Source organism: Bactrocera oleae, chromosome 4 (assembly GCF_042242935.1).
Source record: "Bactrocera oleae isolate idBacOlea1 chromosome 4, idBacOlea1, whole genome shotgun sequence".
Taxonomy (NCBI): Eukaryota; Metazoa; Arthropoda; class Insecta; order Diptera; family Tephritidae; genus Bactrocera; species Bactrocera oleae.
Window position 1 is genome coordinate 35,566,518 of NC_091538.1, and position 25,247 is coordinate 35,591,764.

The window sequence follows — 25,247 nt, forward strand, 5'->3', positions numbered from 1 at the left end:
ACGCCAGTTTTAAATGAACCACGCCCAGGTGACTCAAAGCCGGCTACCACAGAGGAAAAGGGCAAAACATTCACAGTGCCGTTTACTTTGCAGAGCTCCAGAAAACATATTTTTCAAAGGGTCAAGTATGTTGGAACATTGTTGCGGTATTAGAACTAAAAAACAATGAATTGAAAAAAAACAGCTCATTTATGTAAAGTCTTTATAATTATATTTATAAATTCAGTCAGTGCGAAGAGTAAATATTTACATACATTCATGTAGGTAACCCTACAGCAGCACTGAACCCCTAAACTATTAACTTTTTTAAACTACATATTTACTTTCTAGAATTTTTGAGGGGTGTTGTGGAATCCAAAATTTTGCGTAGTTGTCAAAATTGCAAACCAATTCTGATTTTCAATGGTGTCACAGAATCTGATTGTTTTTCAACTTTACGCAAAACCATTATTCGAATCAGCTGTTTACTAATGTAAAACAACTTGCAAATGAATAAATTTGGAAGCGTTTGAAAAATTTAAAATACTGAATAAACTATATCAGACATAATTCACACCTCAGAGTAATTCACTTGATGCACCAGGGAAATCGCTTGTGAAATTGAGCTTACATCTCCTTGTATGATTATATACATGCTAACTTTACAGATTCATACCACATTATCGACTGAATAAAGACGCATTTGGGTACTAAATTACGTTTTGTAAATTCTCTTAAATATCTGTATTTTTATCATAAACTCAATAATTATGACATTTTGTATTTTATTCTTACGTTTTCCCCTATGGAAAAAAAAATATTTTAAATCGTAACAATAATATAAATTAATTTCAAATCTGTCGGCGACTATCCTCTTGATTCGTCTCTGGTAACAAAACCGATAAAATTCCGTGACATTTAAAACCGTTACAATTTCTGATTCCGGTAAGTATCAGATTCTACAACACCCCTGATTGTTTTTTAAATTAATGTAAACTTAACGTAGTAAAATATTTTTACAGCCACAATATCCGTCTTTTATTTTCTGAACAAAACTCTAACGTGTGGGATCAAACCCCATATAAATACATACACATGTATGTACTTATTTAAAATATCAAAATATGCCGAAATTAACTTAAAATAGGTTTACCATGACTTGTAATTTATTTTGAAATCAGTATAATTGTTTTCGAATGATTATCTTACATTTTCACATTCGTTAATTCGTAGTTATTGTATTTTCAAGCGATAAACCAGATTATTTTGTACATACCATCATAATATACAATAGCGCCACATAGTTTATCTTTCTTTAGCATAGGGAAAAGTTCTAGTGCATCTTTTTTTGAAAGGTAGTATGAACTTTTGACATTTCTATCACCAGCCACAAGATCATAACACTTGATGCCAACCCAAAAGTAAGGCACCTGCCACCATCTGCAATAAACTTATTTTTAATATATGTAAGTAAGGAAAAATTGTATAAATTATGAAATTAATATTAAAAAATCTGTTATTTCTTAAAATGAGTTACAATATACACTGCAGAAGACGTTTCCTATAAAATTAAAAAACATATATACATAATAAATAAATTTGGCAACACTTCAAGCTGTAAAGTTGTACTTTTTTTGCTCTGAACTTTTGTGTGTAATTTTGCAAAATTTTTTAAACTTTAATTGATTTTTTAGTGATTTTGTTCAATATTTAGTGATTTTAACTTGGAGCTGCAAGATAAGTATTAAATGTTTTTCAGTTTTGTGCAGCATTAAAAAGTTTAAACTTACGAATTTTTGGTGCCGAGTCAGCTTTTTGTTTCATTTTGTTTTATTTCATTCAATTGTCTTTCTTTATTTATCTCATTTACGTCTTTATTCACAGCTCTGTTGCGTTTAGCTTTTTATTTGTTATTTGTTACAGTGCTTCTAAAATGCTCGCTATATTGCTTTTTTAAACTGTCAAACTGGTTTTAAACTTTGATAAAAAAAAAATAAAAAAATTGCTATTATTTTTGCGTTTATTCTTAATTGAATTTTTTATTATTAATATTTTGTTAACACACTCATTTATTATATATCTATTAAATTTTGTTCTACTTACTCTCTTATTTGATCTTTATTCTTGTTATTTATTATATTATGACTTGTAACTTCCCCAATTGTAACATTAAAGGCGAGTCAGATCGCTACGTTTCATGCTGGCTTTGGGATGGGCTTGCCCATATTAAATGCGCTGGACTGACTAGTAGAATCTTAGATTCTATTCTCGACTGTAAGGGATTGCGTTGGTCCTGTTTAAATTGTAGATCTATTGAAATCGATCTATTTAAAGTTTATAGGGAGACTCGCAATGGCTTTAACGAGATCGGTCGTGATCTTGTAACCCTCACTGAAAAATTTAAGCCCTATGAAAAATTGTTCAAATCTTTTAAGTGCCTGAATGATTCTCACGAATTCTCTAAACCTGCTCCTAAGCGTAAACGTCCTTCCGATGAAGTAACACTTAGTTCTTCTGTACAGAATAGAACGTCTCCTCCCAATGACCTAATAAATCTCTCTTCTCCTTGCCCTCAAGGTGATAAGCCGTCAACTTCCAAAGAGCTCAATTCCCCTAAAGCTCTATCTAATAGTAATAAGTGTCTCACAATTCCAGAGGCTCCTCCTAATAACATAGTAGCATCAGTTAATAATTTGATAGTTATTCCACCTAAAAAGTCTATATTTATTTCGAGAGTTGCCAAAGATTCCTTGGTGGAGGACATTAAATCTTACATTTCGTCACGTTTAAAAATCGATGATATGAATATCCGTAAATTTAACTTCAATTATGATAGAAGTATATCATCGTTTAAAATAGACGTATCTCTTGAAACATTCAAAAAGATCTTAGATAGTTCATTCTGGCCACCTTGGGCTTTTGTGCGCGAATTTAAACCTAAACTTAGAAGTCAAACTGAGGAAAACATTGTTAAATTACCAAAAGCAACCACCGATATAAAAAACTGATTGGTAGAAATTCGCCAAGCATTTATTATCAAAATGTTAGAGGTCCTAATACAAAATTAACCGACTTGTATTTGAACAGTTCCAATTTTAATTTCCATATAATTCGATACACAGAAACTTGGTTAAAACCTCACATTTTTGATAATGAGATTTTAAACAGCGAATTTCAAATTTTTAGATGTGATCGACTGAACAGAATCGGTGGAGGTGTTCTATTTGCCGTGCATTCCTCTATCCCATCTGAAAATATTCTTGTTCCAGGGACCGACTCATTTGAATTTAAATGTATTAGAGTATACGTTAATAGTTGCTTTATTTATTTACCCCATACATGCAGCATGCTTCTTTAATAAATAGTGCTACCTCGATGGCAAATAATGCAGATTCAATAATTGTATTAGGTGATTTCAATTTACTGTGTGCTTCGTGGAAACCTTTCGATGACTATATCGTGCCGATTTGCAATCGGTCATGCTTTAATGAGTTTTTCGAAAAAATGTCCGAATTGGGTCTGAACCAAATTAATTTGATTCCGAATAAATTTGGTAAATGCTTAGATTTAGTATACGTTGATACCTCTGCAAAGTGTTCCGTTATTCAGAGTAATCCTCTTGTTCTACCGGAGGACTCATATCATCCTGCTTTGGAAATATCTGTCGAAATCTCAGGCATTGTACGGGATAATAATCATCAAACTTCGTGCTTCTGTACTCGGTTTAACTTTGCAAAAGCTAATTTTAAAAAGTTAAATACAGAACTTTCTACAATAACATGGCCTAATTATAATGGTGACATTGAATTGAGTGTCTCTCATTTTAATAACATTATAATGAAATTATTTGAAAAGTATGTTCCAATAGTAATTGTTAATAAAAGCAAAAGTATAAGTCCGTTGTTTTCGAAAGAGTTATATAAATTGAAAAACAGAAAAACTCGAGTCTTTAAACATTTAAAAAAAACCGGTTCACTTGTCGACTATTCTTAATATTCTCTATTGCGGCGACAATATTTTGACCTAAACAAAAAATGTTATAATAATTACAATTAAATAAAGTAAAAAAGAATGTTGTAAGAAATCCAAAATCGTTTTATGATTTCGTCAACTCCAAACGCAGGATTTCCAAATATTCGTCCGCAATGAAATACAAATCTATCATTTCAAGTGACAATGATATTATATCCAATATGTTTGCAGAATTTTTCAAGTCAAACTACTGTAATAATTCTTCCAAAACTTTTTCTTATCAGCAAGTGCTGTATTCGAATACTTTAATTAACACTCCAATTATTTCTGAAGAAGACGTCCTAGTTAATTTAAATAAGTTAAAACCATCTTTTAGTTATGGCCCAGACATGATACCCTCATGCTTCCTAATAAATAGTGCCAAATATATTTACCTGCCTTTGACAAGGATATTTAATTCCTCTCTTAAACACGGTATATTTCCTGCAATATGGAAACAGTCATTTATAATCCCTTTGCATAAAAGTGGATTTAGATCCAACATTGAAAACTATAGAGGTATCGCAAAACTATCAGTTATACCTAAACTTTTTGAAGCTATCATCACTGACCATATAACCTTTTCGATTTCTCCGTTAATTTCCTCATCTCAGCATGGATTTCGTAAAGGGAAATCGACTCTACCAAACTTGCTTGAATTTGTAAACCATGTATCATTGGGTTTTAGGGAACATAAGCATACGGATGTTATATACACAGACTTTAGCAAAGCTTTCGATAAAGTAAATATCTCGATTCTCGTACATAAACTTGATCTGCTGGGCTTTCAGCCAAGATTCCTTCAATGGGTATCTTCCTATCTTTATAATAGAACACAACGAGTGATATTTGAGGATACACCTTCAGATACAATTAATGTTTCTTCAGGTGTTCCGCAAGGTAGTCATCTTGGCCCGATTCTGTTCTTGTTGTTTATTAACGATATCTCTTCAGTAATAGAATTCTCAAAAATTTTATTATACACTGACGACGTAAAGCTTTTTAAATCATACACTTCAACTAAAGGTGTCTGTTGCAAACAGACTTAAACAATTTGGTTGCATGGTGTGGTAGAAATGATTTGCCATTGAATCTCAATAAATGTAAGACGATGTGCTTTTCCCGTAGATCTGTGCACCCCTCTTCTTATGTAATAAAACACCATATTCTAGAGCAAGTTTTTAACCATGTTGATTTGGGAGTAAATATTGACCCTAAGCTTAATTTCAGTCTTCATATTGATACCATGGTCTTGAAAGCAAAAGCTGTCCTCAGTTTTGTTAAACGTTGGTCTAAAGAATTTAGAGATCCGTATATTACTAAAACACTTTATACAACTTTGGTTAGACCTATATTGGAATATGGCTCTGTGGTATGGAACCCTAGCTACCAAATCCGTTCTGACAAGTTAGAGTCGGTTCAAAAACAATTTTTACTTTTCGCCTTAGCGCATTTCCGATGGGATGCTAGGGTAAGTCTACCTCCATACACTAGTCGTTTAAAACTTATTAATCTACCTACACTTTCTAGTCGTAGGGAAATGCTTGGCATAATATTCTTAGTGAAACTTTTGAATGGAACTGTTTGCAGTTCTTTTCTCCTGTCTGAAATTAAATTTAATATCCCGGTTCGCCTTTCGAGGCAGTTTAGACCTTTACTGCTAAAATCCTGTAGATCAAATTTTGAACTAAACGAGCCATTCCTCCGTATATGTCATGATTTTAATTCTCATTCCAGCACATTTGACTTATCTGACTCACTTTTCAAAATTAAAAAGACTTTATTGTTTTCTCTTAATAAATGAGCTTGGCTGTTGAAATTTTTGTTTCTGTAGCTGAGCAGTTTTAGATCTCAACACTTAAAAAACTCTCTTTCCTTTTCTGACTCGGCTAATTCCGCACGTATGCGGATTGCGCCCCTCGCGTCGGTTGGGCGGGAGGAGGGTAATCGTTGGGTTTATTATTATAAATCGTTTTATTTCATAAATTTTTTTTTTTTTATTCTATCCTGGATCTTTTGGATCTACATTTTGTGCTGAAAAAATTATGCAAATAAATATACATGTAGTTCTATTTATCTTAATAATATATTTCAATAATCAGGATGATGAGACTGTTTGTATTCCGGGTGACTGTCTTTCCGTTCACCGATATCTTGAGCAATGAGCTATCTTGATAACAACTAAGCTAATAGCTAATATATTTAATGTAGTATGTCCACTATCATAAACTACTAAAGCTATATTCACTAATATTGCAGAGAATAAGTCTTTTTAGAACCTCCTGAGACAGTGTGAAGCTGGAAGAAACCGCATATCAACTACGCCTACCACCTAAACACATATATAACGGTATGTTGAAAATTAAAAAAAGTTAGATAGCTGACTAAATAAACTCGTCAGAAGCTTTAGGTTTTAAATAAAAATGGTACTTATAGACTGCATAGGAATCAGAAACATTGTACTATAGACATGGCACCGCCCACCAATTTAAACCAAATTTGATGCATGACATTATATTTCCATCTTTATGTTTAGTGGGGAAAACAAAACGGATTACATTCTCGCCAACTTTCCATACACAATATTAAAACCCATCACTGACGTTTTGGTAGTTTCATTTGCCTTTGGTAGTTTGCTAATGACTTTGTTAGACAATATTTTGTATCTGATGTATTTACAATGAAAGTTTATCTTAAGATTTGTAAGTTTAAAAAAGAATAATTTATTGCTTGCTATTCATACTAACTAAAAAATAGTCATAAATGTCAACCATTTGCTCAATATGGGGAGATCTAAAACTGTGAAATCAAGATGGAAGGTGGCATTTCTTCAACTTTTTTACCTCAAATAATTGTTAATATTATTTTTTGTGCTTAAATGTTTTTGCATGGATTTGTATTGTATTTCTTTTTTTATTCCTTTTTTTTTTGTTTCAAGAAGTACAATTTATTTAATTTTAACCTTTTATTTACACACTATTGGTATGAATAATAAATTTAAATAAGTTTTATTCGGAGGCCGATGTTTGGGGAAGAACCAATACCTATTGCGCGAAATAATTTAACGCGTATGATTGCTGTGGTATCGAATTGACATCGAATGCGTTGAATCGTTTAAAGTCGGTGCGGGCGGAACGATGTCGATCTAATAGCTGTCGAGTTGTGATGTGGCGAATTGTATATAACGAATGATGATTCTCTGATGTGGGACCATCCTTTTTTGTCGTGTCGTCGTGTGGTGACACCTTGCGGAGTGTGGTGGTGTTCTCAGGTGTGGTGTGTAGTATTAGGGGCACCAGTTTTTATGTTGGTAGAGTGGTGATAGATGTACTGAGGTTTAGTTCATTTAATCAATTATACTTTTCAACTTTTTTTTTGAGTCTAACTAGTAAGCAAACAAAATGATTTTGACGTCAGGCAAATGAAAATATATTAATTTTTGTAGTGATGAAAGCTCGCCTGGACCTTCAAAGCGAAAATTTAGTAGGAAGTGATTAAAAATATTCGATTTGCTTGAAGAAAAGGAAGAGTGTGCATTAAGTTTAGCTACATTTAATTGACTTTTTAGGATTATATGTTGATCCATCTTGCTGGAACTAAACGCTATTGAGAGACATTCGTCTTCGGCGCAATTCTCGGTAAAAAAAACTCATTCAACATCTTTAAATTACGGTGCTCATTGACAGTTACTGATACACCGTTTTCTTCAAAGAAGTATGGCCCGGCAATACACCTTGATGAAACTGCGCACCATACAGTAACTCGCACTGGGTGAAGTTCCGTCTCGTAGATTATTTATAAATTTGATTCACTCCATACACGCCAATTTTGTTTGTTAACATTTTTGTTTAGATCAAAATGAGCCTCATCAGACATAAACAGGCAATTTATCAGTTTATTGTCTTCTTCGGGCATTTCATTGCTTTTTTGGCAAAATTCCAGGGAAATTGGCACATCTAAACGGTTTAACCGGCTTGTTATTTGAACTTTGTACGGAAACAGGTTTAAGTCATCATGAATTATCCGTCGTAATGACCGTCTGCTAACTCCTAGTGGCGCCGATAAGTTGCGTGTCGAAACTCTGTGATCTGCCTGAATTGCAACAGCCGCAGTTTTTTCTTGAACACGAACATACGGATCTCGATGGTACTGTCATCTTGTGATACTTGCAGAATTGGCAAACATGTTTACCAACCTCATAATGGTCCATCTACTCGAGGGAGTTCCACCAAAATGCCGTCTAAATTCCCTTTGGACAGCAAAGCAGGGTACCGCCGGCTTTGTTCCTTGCAAATTTGAGAGTACAATGGTAAAGAGTTCGATTTTACCCGAACTTGGTCTTTCTTTCCAAGTTAGAATATAGGTTACAAAAACCAAATCCAAATGGTAATGGGAGTGACATTTTTTATTCTCGGAGCTTCTGGCAAATAACTATTGATGCGTGTGGCCGGGCGTCAGGACAGGTGGAACACAATTGGTCCAATTATTGGCTGTACAGGTCTGAATAAGAGTTTGGCCACAGGGGAGCAGTTTATATTGGATGATGTTCTGCTAATTCCACTAAACACATAGCAAAACCTTCCAAACCGTCAATTCTGGCTTAGTCACCGTTTGTGCCGGCTCACCAACTCCACCACGACCACTTTTGCTTAACGTTGTAGTAAGCGATCCTCTTTTTACCACTATTAACCGTTTCAAAAATGGATAAATTTTGTTCCGATTCAGCAGCTTTCGCATACATATGTAAGTTCGTTGCACAAATCGAAGCAGTGCTTAGATGACGGTCGGGCTCGACGATTTTCATTATTTTATCAATTTTTTCGACACTTGGCTTTCCAAAGCGTGGACATCAAAATTGTTGGAACGGAATGAACTTGAAGTGTAATAGTTATCAATAAGAATATTGCCTATAATTTCGAGAGTTCTTTAAAGTCAGTATACTACTGCAAGATCACAATGAATCGCAGAGACGTAAACTAAATTCAAGAGTTTGGTTATTGGTTCGGAAAAAACAAGTATTGAGATTAATGCATTAAACACAATGAAACATGAATAACATGATACGAAAATCTTTGAATGAAGAGAGCGCTATCAAAGTTTACATTTTGTATAACATTTGACTGGCACCACTATCAAATCTAAGGAAAAAAATATGTTTTGAGATTTTTTAATGTATTTCATCAGTATTTTTCGTTTTTAATTTTACAAAAAAATTTACATAATTAAATTCAGTTCAAGAAGATAGATTTCCTATATGAGCCCGAAATATATCTACATATATATCTTAATAACATTTCAATTTAACTTTTAAAGCTCAATGTAACAAAATATTTTAATATACTCAATAAACAAATATCTTTTGATAATTTATTCGGAAGTCAAAGTTTAATTAACATTTGCGGGAAACTCTAACCAAAATATATATGTACATACATATATACAAAACAATAATTTGCGACAAAACACCCACTCTTTCGTAAAAACAAAACTATAATAAATCTCTTTAAACAAAAATTAGACACACACGTAAAAGTTACTAAAAAATCTGATATCACAAATAATCCACTGATTGCGCAGTTTATTTTTGCGGGTTGCTTAGTGGTAGTTCGTTATTTTGCTTGTCATCTATTAAGTAGCTCATCAACTTTCAGTGCTGCCAAAGTAAATCCTGAGATCATGAGCGTCAAGCACAGATAACGAGATGCCCAACTTGTCTGTCACTGGAAATGAGAGAGCAATTGCTAAACGTCAAAACCTCCTAAACTCAGTCAACTGTCAAAGTTCAGGAGGACTGGTGAAATTGGAAAAGAGGTGAACATTTTTAAATTTTTTCTCTCCATTTGTAACGGCCGTTATTACAAAGAAAAACAAAAGAAAATCAGCTGTTTGATATGTCGCTTTCGTCTTCAAAATGTTCAAGAAGCTGGCTTCAAGACACAGTTTGCAGACAAGACAACTTCGCTATCGTGCAGTCGTCTTTGTGTTCAAAGTATAAAGCGAAGCTTGGATATTTCTTTCAAGAATTCATTGAAGCATAACCAAATTTCTATGAAACACATGATACATTAAATCAGGAGGAATAGTCAGTCAGGTCGTTATTAAAACAACTCACTCAATAACATCAGTCACGAATTGTCGAACGAAAGCACCAGGTACATATGTATGTATGTATGGCAATGATAATGGACTTACCAATTCTATTACCAATTCTAACTAAATTCGGTAAACGTTGGAATTTCCCTTCTCAACATATAACCACATATATTAGCGAGGCTTGTCAACAGAAGACTCATAAGCCATAGCGAAGAAGTCCTCCCTGAATATCAATGCGGATTTAGACCCGGAAGGTCAACAGTTGACCAACTTTTTTCACTTAAACAGTATATGGAGAAATGTTATGAGCACAGTATTGATTTGCCAACTCTATTTATTGATTTCAAGCAAGCATTCGATAGCAGAAAAACTTATTAGAAATTTAATGATGTCTTTACGCATAACCGTATCAAAAGTAATGATACAAGGCAGTAAATCTGAACCGTTCAAAATTAAGTTTTAAGTCGCGTCCCAAATAAAACTGTTCAAATCAAAGCTACTCAATAGCAATGTAAACTGGCCCTATACAAAACCAACATTTTACCAATATTGTGCTACGGAGCGAAATCACGGACCCTACTCAAAAAGGACAAAAACAAATTGCAGCTTATAAAAGGTTAAAATGTTATACGCTTTATCAAAGCGCAGCGACTAAGATGGCTCGCCCATATAACGAGAATGGACAACAAGAGAGCACAGAAGAAAAAAAGGCCACAGCAATCAGCACTAAAGCAAGGGGAAGGCCGCGATCAAGATGGATTGACGAACTCGAAGAAGACTTGAAGAAGCTTGGCATACAAAATTAAAAAGAAAACGAAAATGACTGAGATGTCTGACGAGCACATGTGCAGCAGGCTGAATCTTACAAGAATTTGTAGCGCCAAAAGATGATGAATAATAGCAATTATAACAAGTAACGAAGCTCAAAGTTCGGGTGTAACCGAACATTTGTACTTTCGCAACTTGTAGGGATCAAAGCCCGGGAAATTACTTCAGGTGTTGGCAAAATTTTATATTAAAGGAAGTATTGATCGGATTCACCCCATTTTTGATACAAAGACATACTATTATTGGGAGTTTCATTTATTTATTTTATTATATGTATTTAAATTATATATCTTACACATTGACCGATATTTGTTGATGTAAAAAGTCAACTATAGGCAATGGGGTCCACATATTCAGTACCTAGGGGCTTGAACAGTTTTGGTTCGATTTAGACAATTTTTGGTCACAAGGTGGCATACTTTTAACGTATTATTCACGAAAAGTTTTAACCCGATCATCATTGTTGCTTGATTTGCATAGTGGAAAGTGAAAGAATCAGATGGAATTTGAAATGGTGTTATATGGGAAATAGGCGGGAATCTGAATTCGCCCATTTTCGCACTACAACATATAAGCAACTTTTTGCTACAGAGTATAATAGTTTTGTTCACCTAACGGTTGTTTGTATTACCTAAAACTAATCGAGTTAGATATAGGGTTATGTATATATAAATGATCAGAATGAAGAGATGAGTTGAAATCCGGGTGATTGTCTGTCATTTATTAGGGTTCAAACTCCACTGGGGTACTCCACGTTGAAATCGAGCTGCTTGAAATTACTTAAAATCTCAATCGGCTGTTCACTAACTAGCATTGCTGCTGTCTGTCACCTAAAAATTTGGATCTGATTAAGTGCGCAGTTAATCGGGATTAACGCTGCAGTTTGTTAAGGCTATAAGTATGCTTCCGGTTAAGGAATATAACGAGCTCCTCTCCAAGCAGTTTCTGCTGGGATGTTTTCCTAGAAATCACAAGGGGTCCTTCCTGATTACGTCGACAACATTGGAAAGTACGCCGACCAAACTTCGGACGCAACGAACTTTAGTCAAGTACTGACCGCCATTCACAATGGAGCCATCAACACTTTCACCGACTCCTTTTCAGTGAATGGCGTACTAGGTGTCAAACCACCACCCATAGCAGCTCGAGTTGCCTCGCGAATCCAGAGTGACCCTCGCGCAACTTTATTCTGGATATTGTAGCAAGTTAAACTCCTTCCTATCCAGAATACACCCCAACATACCAAATATGTGTATGTACTGCGTGCAATGAGTCTCCGCATGAATCCCACTCATCTAATACCCATTTCCCTATGGTCCGACCTCGTCGAAAAAGCTCGTTTCCTGGGCCTCCCGTTAGATAACTTCGACAACAACCAAACTACAACTTATCACCCAAGCGGGGACTAGGTAACCGTTACAAAAACAATAACAACAAGGCTATAAGCTAATGGGACCTTTTGTTGAGTGTGAAAACCTGCTTGCGTTGTTGTTTCTACATTTGGTTTATTGCAGTTTAACCAGAGAACTTAAAACAATTGTTCTAAGTTCTCTGGTTTAACTATGTAATTATTAATAAGTGCAAATTCGTCTAAACACAAATGAAACTGAGTTGTCAACATCTCTTTTTTAGAGTAGTGACTTTATTATGCGTTGAAATAACAACTGGTAAAGTTAAAATTGTTAAATCAATTACAAAATTATTTATTTTTTAATATTATATCGGAATAATTTCTCTGAGTTTGCTTGATATAGTGAGAACAGTTTGAGACGTATAAACTTATTTAAGGGCCCTCTCTGTAGTTTTATTTGAAATTACATTATAGCACTCAATATTTTTATACCCTGAACGTTTGCCACGAAGTTTGTAACACCCAGAAGGAAACATCGGAGACTCTATAAAAAATATATATAAATGATCAGCATGATGAGCTGAGTTGATTTAGCCATATCCGTCTCTCTGTCTGTCCGTCTTTCCGTCTGTCTGTATATATACAAACTAGTCCCACAGTTTTCAAGCTATCGATCTGAAATTTTGCACCTGTCCTTTTCTCACAAAGAAGCTGTTCATTTGTCGAAACGACCGATTTTGGACCACTATAGCATATAGCTGCCATACAAACTGAACAATCGGAATCAAGTGTTTGTATGGAAAACTCTTTCATTCACAAACTGAACAATCGGAATCTAGTGCTTGTATGGGAAACTCTTTCATTTGACGAGGTATCTTCACGAAATTTGGCACGGATTATTACTTAAGGCAACAATTTAATCTCCGAAGAAATTATTCAGATCGGGTGACTATAGCATATAGCTGCCATACAAACAGAACAATCGGAATCAAGTGCTTCTATGGAAAACTCTTTCATTTGACGAGGTATCTTCACGAAATTTGGCACGGATTATAACTTAAGGCAGCAACTTAATCTCCGAAGAAATTATTTAGATCGGGTGAGTATAGCATATAGCTGCCATACAAACTGAACAATCAGAATGAAGTGCTTGTATGGAAAACTCTTTCATTTGACGATGTATCTTCACGAAATTTGGCATGTATTATTATTTAAGGCATTAATCAAATCTTCAAAGAAATTGTATAGATCGGATAACTATAGCATATAGCTGCCATACAAACTGAACAATACGAATCAAGTGCTTGTATGGAAAACTCTTTCATTTGACGAGGAATCTTCACGAAATTTGGCATGGATTATTATTTAAGGCAATAATCCAATCTTCAAAGAAATTGTATAGATCGAATCACTATAGCATATAGCTGCCATACAAACAGAACAATCGGAATCAAGTGCTTCTATGGAAAACTCTTTCATTTGACGAGGTATCTTCACGAAATTTGGCATGTATTATTATTTAAGGCAATAATCCAATCTTCAAAGAAATTGTATAGATCGAATCACTATAGCATATAGCTGCCATACAAACAGAACAATCGGAATCAAGTGCTTCTATGGAAAACTCTTTCATTTGACGAGGTATCTTCACGAAATTTGGCACGGATTATAACTTAAGGCAGCAACTTAATCTCCGAAGAAATTATTCAGATCGGGTGAGTATAGCATATAGCTGCCATACAAACTGAACAATCGGAATGAAGTGCTTGTATGGAAAACTCTTTCATTTGACGATGTATCTTCACGAAATTTGGCATGTATTATTATTTAAGGCATTAATCAAATCTTCAAAGAAATTGTATAGATCGGATAACTATAGCATATAGCTGCCATAAAAACTGAACAATACGAATCAAGTGCTTGTATGGAAAACTCTTTAATTTGACGAGGAATCTTCACGAAATTTGGCATGGATTATTATTTAAGGCAATAATCTAATCTCCGAACAAATTATTTAGGTCGGATGACTATAGCATATAGCTGCCATACAAACTGAACAATCGGAATCAAGTGCTTGTATAGAAAACTCTTTCATTTGACGGTGTATCTTCACGAAATTTGGCATGTATTATTATTTAAGGCATTAATCCAATCTTCAAAGAAATTGTATAGATCGGATAACTATAGCATATAGCTGCCATACAAACTGAACAATACAAATCAAGTGCTTGTATGGAAAACTCTTTCATTTGACGAGGAATCTTCACGAAATTTGGCATCGATTATTATTTAAGGCAATAATCTAATCTTCGAACAAATTATTTAGGTCGGGTGACTATAGCATATAGCTGCCATACAAACTGAACAATCGGAATCAAGTGCTTGTATAGAAAACTCTTTCATTTGACGAGGTATCTTCACGAAATTTGGCATGTATTATTATTTAAGGCAATAATCCAATCTTCAAAGAAATTGTATAGATCGAATCACTATAGCATATAGCTGCCATACAAACAGAACAATACAAATCAAGTGCTTGTATGGAAAACTCTTTTATTTGACGAGGAATATTCACGAAATTTGGCATGGATTATTATTTAAGGCAATAATCTAATCTTCGAACAAATTATTTAGGTCGGGTGACTATAGCATATAGCTGCCATACAAACTGAACAATCGGAATCAAGTGCTTCTATGGAAAACTCTTTCATTTGACGAGGTATCTTCACGAAATTTGGCACGGATTATAACTTAAGGCAGCAACTTAATCTCCGAAGAAATTATTCAGATCGGGTGAGTATAGCATATAGCTGCCATACAAACTGAACAATCGGAATGAAGTGCTTGTATGGAAAACTCTTTCATTTGACGATGTATCTTCACGAAATTTGGCATGTATTATTATTTAAGGCATTAATCAAATCTTCAAAGAAATTGTATAGATCGGATAACTATAGCATATAGCTGCCATAAAAACTGAACAATACGAATCAAGTGCTTGTATGGAAAACTCTTTAATTTGACGAGGAATCTTCACGAAATTTGGCATGGATTATTATTTAAGGCAATAATCTAATCTCCGAACAAATTATTTAGGTCGGATGACTATAGCATATAGCTGCCATACAAACTGAACAATCGGAATCAAGTGCTTGTATAGAAAACTCTTTCATTTGACGGTGTATCTTCACGAAATTTGGCATGTATTATTATTTAAGGCATTAATCCAATCTTCAAAGAAATTTTATAGATCGGATAACTATAGCATATAGCTGCCATACAAACTGAACAATACAAATCAAGTGCTTGTATGGAAAACTCTTTCATTTGACGAGGAATCTTCACGAAATTTGGCATGGATTATTATTTAAGGCAATAATCTAATCTTCGAACAAATTATTTAGGTCGGGTGACTATAGCATATAGCTGCCATACAAACTGAACAATCGGAATCAAGTGCTTGTATAGAAAACTCTTTCATTTGACGAGGTATCTTCACGAAATTTGGCATGTATTATTATTTAAGGCAATAATCCAATCTTCAAAGAAATTGTATAGATCGAATCACTATAGCATATAGCTGCCATACAAACAGAACAATACAAATCAAGTGCTTGTATGGAAAACTCTTTTATTTGACGAGGAATATTCACGAAATTTGGCATGGATTATTATTTAAGGCAATAATCTAATCTTCGAACAAATTATTTAGGTCGGGTGACTATAGCATATAGCTGCCATACAAACTGAACAATCGGAATCAAGTGCTTGTATAGAAAACTCTTTCATTTGACGAGGTATCTTCACGAAATTTGGCATGTATTATTATTTAAGGCATTAATCCAATCTTCAAAGAAATTGTATAGATTGGATAACTATAGCATATAGCTGCCATACAAACTGAACAATACGAATCAAGTGCTTGTATGGAAAACTCTTTCATTTGACGAGGAATTTTCACGAAATTTGGCATCGATTATTATTTAAGGCAATAATCTAATCGCCGAAGAAATTGTATAGATCGGATGACTATGACATATAGCTGCCATATTAACTGAACTATCGGAGTAAAGTGCTTGCATGGAAATTTTTTTTATTTGACGAGGTATCTTCTTACGGCAACAAATTATTATCCGCAAATGGTCAGATCAGATCATTATATCATAAAACTGCCATACAAATTGATCGTTCGGAATCAAGTTCATGGGCCTTTGTATTTGTGAAGGGTATTATAGCTTCGGTGCAACCGAAGTTAACGTTTTTTCTTGTTTCCATTAACTTCGTTCAATGAGTTTAACTAGATAATATAAAACACCTAATTAAACCTAGAATTTTTATTCCTCAACAAAATACTTTGATACGATTGAGCTTTCATCGTCGGGATTTATAAATTGTGTAATCTTATATATATATGTACATGTGTAACAAAGATATAACTATGCACTATTACTTACTGATACACAGGCAGCATTATTGGTAAAGGATGAGCAAGATGCGGAGCTGATTCTAGCATAGATGCCCGTTCTTGAAGAGCTTCTTTTACCATTCTATACTGTTCAAAGTCAAGCTAAAAATAAAAAATTAAGAAAATAATTTTAGTCGCAATATCTATTTTATGTTAGGCGTGTATTAGCACGTTAAGCTATTAGCTTATTTTGTATTCAAGACTTAATGCCGTTTTCCCAATACGTTGTTAGCGCTTAACCAGAACTTTATCCGCAACATGTTGAAAAGTGGTTTTCTCAATATCTAGCAACCATCTGTCAGTTAAGCTCTGGTAAATTTTACCGAAAGAAGGAGACTTGGTTAGTTGCTAACCAGAACATGAAATCACAGCTGTCAGCTGTAAAATCTGTCAGAAAAATCAGCTGCATAGACGGCGTTTAGACGGGGACTCTTTTGTCGCTGATTATCATTATCAGTTTCAAAATAATATGAAATGCCGAATTGAGCAGCAGCGAGCAGTTAGGAAAAAGAACATAAATCGTGTAACCCTAGCACGAGCTGCACGATATCTTCGTCGCTCCCTAGCCTACGAAAACAGGTTTGGACGGCAAAAAAAGTCCTCGTATGAACATTAACATACATGGCTCATGACGTTTACACAGTTTTGGCTGTTCACGATTCTAATTTTGTTAACTGTTTTCCCCACGCATTCACAATAATCAAACTGTTTGTAGTTAAGCTAACCACAACTTGGTGAAAACGCTTCTGTCAATGATGATAATGTAAACAAACGAAAGTTACAGATGTTCGTGGATGCGTATTAAAATTAGGTAGGTGCGTTTTATGACGATCAAATCAAACACGCCTATTATATTGTAATACTATACTTTTAAAGCTTGAATGATATATAAATTTAGATACATATAAGTATATGTTCTTGTTATTTACTAATTCTTCCTTATTGTATAGGTTTTATTCAGATTTTATTATAACAACGATTAAAAATTGTTAAATTTAAAAATTAGTGTTGATTTACTAAAACACCTTTACAGCGAACTTCAAGAACGGAATAAAAATAGGAGTTTTCCATTGTAAGAGAAAAATTAAAACGATGAAGCGCTGACTAGTTTGTACGGTTACACAGAGGGGGACCTATTTTGTCAAATATTGTCCTAACTATAACAAACATGTATGTATGAGTTTATGCATAGATACTATAGTATTAAACCAAACTAGTAAGCCACAGAAAGAAACGTTGGAGACTCTATAATAATATAAAATATGGTATAATATATATAAAAGATCAGCATGATAAGCTAAGACGATTTAGTCATGTTTGTCTGTGTGTATATACGCGAACTAGTGCCTCAGTTTTAAAGATATCGATTTGAAATTTTTCACACGTCCTTTTCTCTCACCACCGATATCATATATGTACTTATATAGCATATAGCTGCCATACAAACTGACGGATAAAAATCAAGTTCTTGTATGGAATCATTTGAAGATGTAAACATTCAATCGATTTACGTGTTCACGTTCAAGAACAACAATAACTGAGGTCATAAATATTTCCACTATTTAATTAAGAATATCTCAATGGTTGTTTTTGTACATACTCGTACATATGCCAAATGGTAATTTGTACAGTTGGTATTATTGATGGCAATGGGCCATCATAAGTCCAAAAATGCCAAATAGAATTATTTTAAAATATTGCTCACAGTTTGAGTCTGATACATAGGTATCTATCGATAGTATGTTGATATGGAACCTTTTATAGCTCGTAATAATATTTCAAGACTAATGCATGAATAAATACGAGTATACAAGGTGCGTTTCAAAGTAAACAGGACTTTAAAAAAAAGACAGAACAAATGGTTTTATCGGCAAAATCAGTTAATTTTATTCAAGATAGTCTCCTTCTGCTTTAATGCAGCTTTTTGCATGGTCCAAAAGCATGTCGAACGAGTGTTTTAGCACGCTGCCCGGTATGGCCGCCAGTATGCCGGTGCAAGCCTTTTGAATGGGCTCCACGTCTGCATAACGTTTTCCTTTCATCGGCAAATACATTTTTAAGAAAAGGTACAAGTCGCACGGTGCCATATCAGGTGAATACGGGGAGTGGTTGATTGTTAAAATGTGATTTTTGGTCAAATAATCGGCCACAAGCGTCGATCGATGAGACGGCGCATTATCGTGCAACAAACGCCAACACGTCGAATACGGCGCACCAAACGCTTCAAAACTCCAAGGTAGAATACCGCATTAACGTTTTGGCCGGGTGGAACAAATTCTTTGTAGACAATACCCTTGGAATCATAAAAACAAATCAGCATTGTCAGCACTTTTGACTTCTCCAGGCGCGATTTTTTGAGTTTCGGCTCATCGTCATTTATGTCCTCACGACCATTTTAAAAACGTTGAAACCACTCGTGTACTCTGCTTCCGGATAGGCAATCATCGCCATAAACTTATTTCATCAATTGAAACGTTTCGGTAAAAGTTTTACCAATTTTAAAACAAAATTTAATGTTGGCTCTTTGTTTGAAGCTCATTTTCGCACCGGTGACAAAAACTTACTGACACTTAAAATGCAATAACTTCACTTCCAATAGATGAAATGTCATGAAATTTTTACTGGAAGTCGATAAGGATATCAGATTCTAACGCACTAGTCGACATATAGATGGCGCCACTAGAGTTTACTTTGTTACTTTTATACTGTATACTTTGGAACGCACCTTGTATTACATGTAATTTTATGGATTCTTACCCCAAGTATAGCCTTCTGTAAGTAACGAACACCTCCATGAATAAGTTTTGTAGAACGAGAAGATGTTCCGCTTGCAAAATCGTCCGCTTCAACAAGAGCCGTTTTTAACCCTCTAGTAACTGCATCCAATGCACAGCCAGCCCCTGTTGCTCCTCCTCCTATTATTAAGACATCGTATTCCTCTCCACTCTGAAGACTTTTCATTTGATCTGGTCGTGGAGGTAAAGTACGCTTTCTCTTTGGTGGTCGTACAATTTCATTATGAACCTTAATAAGAAAAAATCTCATAAATTTGAAGTAGTATTTACCTTTTAGTTAACGTTTCTTACCACATAAGGAGAATTATTTCTGTCTGTGCAAACCCAAGTGGCAGCAAGTGAACCGATGCATGCACTCATGGCAGTCACTCCGAATTTATAAAAGCGTGATGTCATGATTTCTGCAAGTTGTGAAGATTGAAAAATACTAGAACTATGAATTAACTACAGTTAAGAAAATTAATGTAATGACTAAAGGATTTTATTATACATTGTACATTTATTGATAAAGCTACAGACAAAGTAAACTAAGCGTAAACTATTTTGTATATTCATTGGGCTTTTGTAGTGTTGTCAAGCAATACTAATCATGCGCATCTCAAAAGCAGCGATACACAATATGCTTGAATTTAATATTTTGTTTCTAAAGTTTGCAGACAGATGTCCCTATCGGAACAGAATTAAGTTTTTAACCTCTTGGCTGTAATATAAATGTATGTATGTAAATTATGCTTAATATATTTGTATTAAAGGAATTTTGTGTATATAAACTACATATCACTTTTATGTAGAAATATATTAAATACAATTGATTAACTTGGTAAGGATATAATGCACATTTTTACCTATAATGAAAAATATAGTTGTATATGATAAACTATGTACATATGTATGTATGTATATTTTATAACAAATGTGCATCCCAGCAATCTTTTATTATATGTACAATAAATAGACATAATGAACCCATGATAATGATTGTTAGTTTCATTTAAATGTTTCATTATTCCCACACTACTAAAATTTAAGTGTTTATTAATAATCTTATTAAAATTCCTTTTAACTCCGTTAAATTGATTATTTTTCAACATATTTCAGGTCACGATGCTCCAATAAGCGGAAATTTTTATTAAAAACATTTCTGTCTCTATGCAAATTTTTTTTTTACATTTTTAAATAAAACGACGAAAATGCTTGACTATCGGAAACTTTAATTTATTATGGAAAATTTTATATCAATTAAGTTGTGTTTAATCAGTGGATTACGTTTTTTAATACTTATGTATATGTATGTATGTACATAAGTATAACGTACCACAACCATATACATATACACACTTAAATTTAAGTTGTATACATTGTACTGGGTCTTTTTTTGTTTATTGAAGAAGATATTTTTAATTTAAATAGAACCTTAAACTTTTTAATAAACATATGTAATTGTGTGTGGCAACAACTAACAAAAAGTGTTTCGTCATTATCATCGTTCGTACATCTGCAATCTGAAACTATCAAACTCGTGTATACCTGCATTTTTATACTCTCGCAACTTGTTGCTACAGAGTATAATAGTTTTGTTCACCTAACGGTTGTTTGTATCACCTAAAACTAATCGAGTTAGATATAGGGTTATATATATATAAATGATCAGGATGAAGAGACGAGTTGAAATCCGGGTGACTGTCTGTCCGTCCGTCCGTCTGTCCGTCCGTCTGTCCGTCCGTCCGTGCAAGCTCTAACTTGAGTAAAAATTGAGATATCTTTATGAAACTTGGTAGACATGTTTCATGGTACTGTGAGACGGTTGGTATTGCAGATGGGCGTAATCGGACCACTGCCACGCCCACAAAACGCCATTAATCAAAAACAAATAACTTGCCATAACTAAGCTCCGCAATAAGATACAAGACTGTTATTTGGTACACAGGATCACATTAGGGAGGGGCATCTGCAGTTAAAATTTTTTTTTAAAAAGTGGGCGTGGTCCCGCCTCTAATAGGTTTAACGTGCATATCTCCTAAACCGCTAACGCTATAATAACAAAATTCACTGGAAGCAAATGTTTTTAGCACTTCTATTTACGGTGTGAAAATAGTTGAAATCGGGCGGCAACTCCGCCCACTCCCCATATAACGGTACTGTTAAAAACTACTAAAAGCGCGATAAATCAAGCACTAAACACGCCAGAGACATTAAATTTTATCTCTGAGATGGTATAAGATGACTTTATAGGAACCGTGTTCAAAATTAGACAGTGGGCGTGGCACAGCCCACTTTTAGGTGAAAACCCATATCTTGAGATCTGCTTAACCGATTTCAACCAAATTCGGTGCGTAACGTTCTTTTCATGTTTCTATGTCATAGTGCGAAAATGGGCGAAATCGGACTACAACCACGCTTACTTCCCATGTAACACCATTTTCAATTCCATCTGATTCTTTCACTTTCCACTATGCAAATCAGGTAACAATGATTATATCGGGGTAAAACTTTGCGTGAATAATGCAATTATCAGTATGCCACCTTGCGGCCAAAAATTGTCTAAATCGAACCAAAACTGTTCAAACCCCTAAGTACTAAATATGTGGACCCCAGTGCCTATAGTTGACCTTCTACCGAAAATATCAGTCAATCCACAAAGAAATCTCAAACGAGTATACCATTTGACTTTGCGAGAGTATAAAATGTTCGGTTATATCCGAACTTAGCCCTTCCTTACTTGTTAATATATTATTTAGTACCACGATTTATTTTTACGTCTTTGTGTTTTTATACAACATGAACTATATAAAAATTACACAATATTTTAATTTGACTTCAATTTCATTTTAAAACACGAAAAAAATAATAAGTTTATGTTAAACTAAACAGTAAATTTCCATTGTCAAGTGAGCTGACCTACCACAATTTTATTGTTCTATAATATAATACAAGTATATGCGTATGCCGGTGCATATGTACATATGTATGTTATACTGAGTCAAGAGAGCTTTGTATAGAATTTAAGTTCATATAATTTCAGATCAAGCACAGCTAATACCGGGAAGATTGCGCTTCTCTTATGTGTATTTGTATGTACATACATACGTACATAAATACTTTTACAGTGTAAAATTTACACGTATTCTTATGCATTACGCTTTAAAGTTTTAGAACTTTTGATGTTTAGACACATCCCAGTAGACATGAAGAAATTATAGCCCAATGAAAAGGACGTAGGTGCGCATACTCGTTGTACTTATATACATATGCTATATATAGTATATGTATATTAACAGTAGGGAGTGAATCAATACACCAGATCTTATATATTTTTTTAAACTTGTTTTTAAGTTTACATGTGTATATACATACGTACTTTCCAGCTGAAATGCAACCGCTTTTTGTTCAAATTTAATAGAAATAATTATCTTTTGAATGACTTAATATATTATTGTTATTACACGCATTAAACAAACAATGACCATGTGATACAAGTTTTAAGTATTTCACTAAATTTTCAAATATACAAACGACTTTATGCAATAATATATTTCGACTGACAAAAACTCTTTTGGTTCCTTCCTTTGTATAAGAACCAGTTTTTTGGCGCGAGATCAATTTATTTTAATATCATATTAATCATATTTATGTATGTATGCGAACCAAAACCACTCTTGTAGAGTAAAGCTTAGTCAAAAATTCTCATCGGTAAATACATATTTATGTCATATCATTTGTATTTCTCAGAGAGTATTGTGTATTAAATAGAAACACTCAGAACTCGCGGCAATCACTTCACGCATTTAATAAATGTACAATTCACACCGACATACATACATACATATGTAGGCGTATAGATATTCTCACACGGTATGCTTGTAGTATAAAATCTATGCGTAAAAATGTGGGTATGTCGGTAGCATATGCATTTATGTACATATATACATATATTTTTACGTACATTCTGTTCACATGGAACTGTCATGACAATTGTTAACGGCTATTTTTGACCTCTAATACGACATATCTAACATACTTTGGTATGTGCAAAGAGTTGACTAAAAACAAAATATATTACACCATTTATCGGAAATCGCCAACCTCACATTATTACATAAAACCGCGAAGTAAATTTTGGTAGAATATGGATAGCAACAATTACATCAGAGCAATACACTTACTGCCAAATACATATATTATAAGAAATATTTCCGTTGTAAACACTCACTTTTAACTATTTTCGTGTAAATATATGTGTGTATATAATGCACTATAAGGCTTATATTTATCTTAAAGTAAGTATTATTTGCCTTTGTAAGAAGGAAACACAATTTTGAAGACTGCAAGCTGTTGCAATTTGTGCACCTTCTCACTCACCAGAGGTTGTGCAACTAAAATTTACAGAAACTAATTTACCAACAGTTGCTAATATAGCTGTTGTTAGATTAGAGCAAAAGGTTGATATCGAAAGGTTTCAGTTGATTACAGAAGAGTGCTAATCAAGTAACATTTAACATCATTATCGAAGACCTATTAAAAACTTTAAATTGCTTTCATACACATTTATAAAAGCTTTTAGATACCTACATATGTATGTTAAATAACATTCATTAAAAGCTTTGTAATCAACAATTGATCGAACTACTTTTCTAACTTTTGACGATGAATGTAAGTATGGTTGTACAAAAAAAATGTTTCGTTAATCAAATTGTTGGAAATATTCTATAGTAAATATGGAAAAATTCTTATTTTATTCAGAGCACAATAATTATTGCAATATTTTTGTTAAAAAAGACATACCTACATTCAGTATATTCATTTTTTAAATAAATTAATAGCCCGGAACTGCGTGATTGTTTTTCTTTTGCCAAGTCTTACGCTATTGGAAGCTGTTTGGAGAGAGGAATTTAAGTGTCTCAGTTACTGAAAGTCTTTTAGAAAGAACAGTTCCAAGTGAATCTGTGCAAGCGCTTGAACTTTTCATATTGGTTTCACAGAAACTCTTTACGAAGATTTTTAGAGAAGACATACAAAGAAAAATCTTAATTAATTAAATTGTTCAATGTGCTCTTTTTTATGATTACTGCAAACTTTTTTATTTTGACCAACTATCAGCTTGATAGTTATAGAATTTAACTTTCCAGTTATGATTAGGGTTCTGCACACTTTTTTGCGCTTACAAACATCAGGTGATCCCAACTCTAATGCTTCTCCGAAAATATGCGAACATTTTTTCGGACGGTTTTAAGGTTTACATAAAAATCATTTACGGTCTACAAATGCCCTGTTTTACCAAACGCAAATCTCCGTTTGCATTTCAAAAGTAATTCCCATGACCTCAAAAAAATTAAATCGCCAAAATCTCAGAAATCGGAACAGTCTATCAATGGAAGTAAGTGGGAGGGTGAAACATCTATGCCAAAGTTACTTTCTCAAAATTAACGCGGTGATTTAATACGCAATCAAGTTAGGAATGACAAAGCAATTTGTCAAGCCTTTAACTGTTAATTATGATATTCATGATATATGAAGTATGTATCGTTTTTTTGCTGCTGTTCACATTGTGACCATCAATTGTTATGTGTTTATACTTATAATTCATTCATCTTAATCTAATATCAATATCAGACATTTTTAAAATATTTTAATGAAACTAATTAAGCAAATCCAAGTGCATTTGCTCCAGTCTTTGATATCTCGATATATATTTTTTTTTATTATTATTTTTTTTTTTATTGTCATA

General features: G+C 33.7%; 1 protein-coding gene across 2 annotated transcripts in view; it reads right to left on the reverse strand.

Moving 5' to 3' along the window:
* Gpo1 (glycerophosphate oxidase 1) overlaps nt 1-23,940 on the reverse strand; it is a 31,666-nt gene extending 7,726 nt beyond the window's left edge. The window contains exons 1-5 of one of the 2 annotated variants that reach the window (XM_014241085.3): nt 23,815-23,940; nt 19,814-19,923; nt 19,485-19,751; nt 16,717-16,829; nt 1,256-1,419 (exon numbers count right to left, since the gene is read on the reverse strand). In XM_014241085.3, coding sequence (XP_014096560.1) covers nt 1,256-1,419; nt 16,717-16,829; nt 19,485-19,751; nt 19,814-19,918 — 649 coding nt within the window. In that variant the 5' untranslated portion in view covers nt 19,919-19,923; nt 23,815-23,940. Of the gene's footprint in view, nt 1-1,255; nt 1,420-16,716; nt 16,830-19,484; nt 19,752-19,813; nt 19,924-23,732 lie in introns of both variants that reach the window. The other variant, XM_014241084.3, reaches the window with a different exon arrangement.
* Between the last annotated feature and the right edge of the window lie 1,307 nt (nt 23,941-25,247).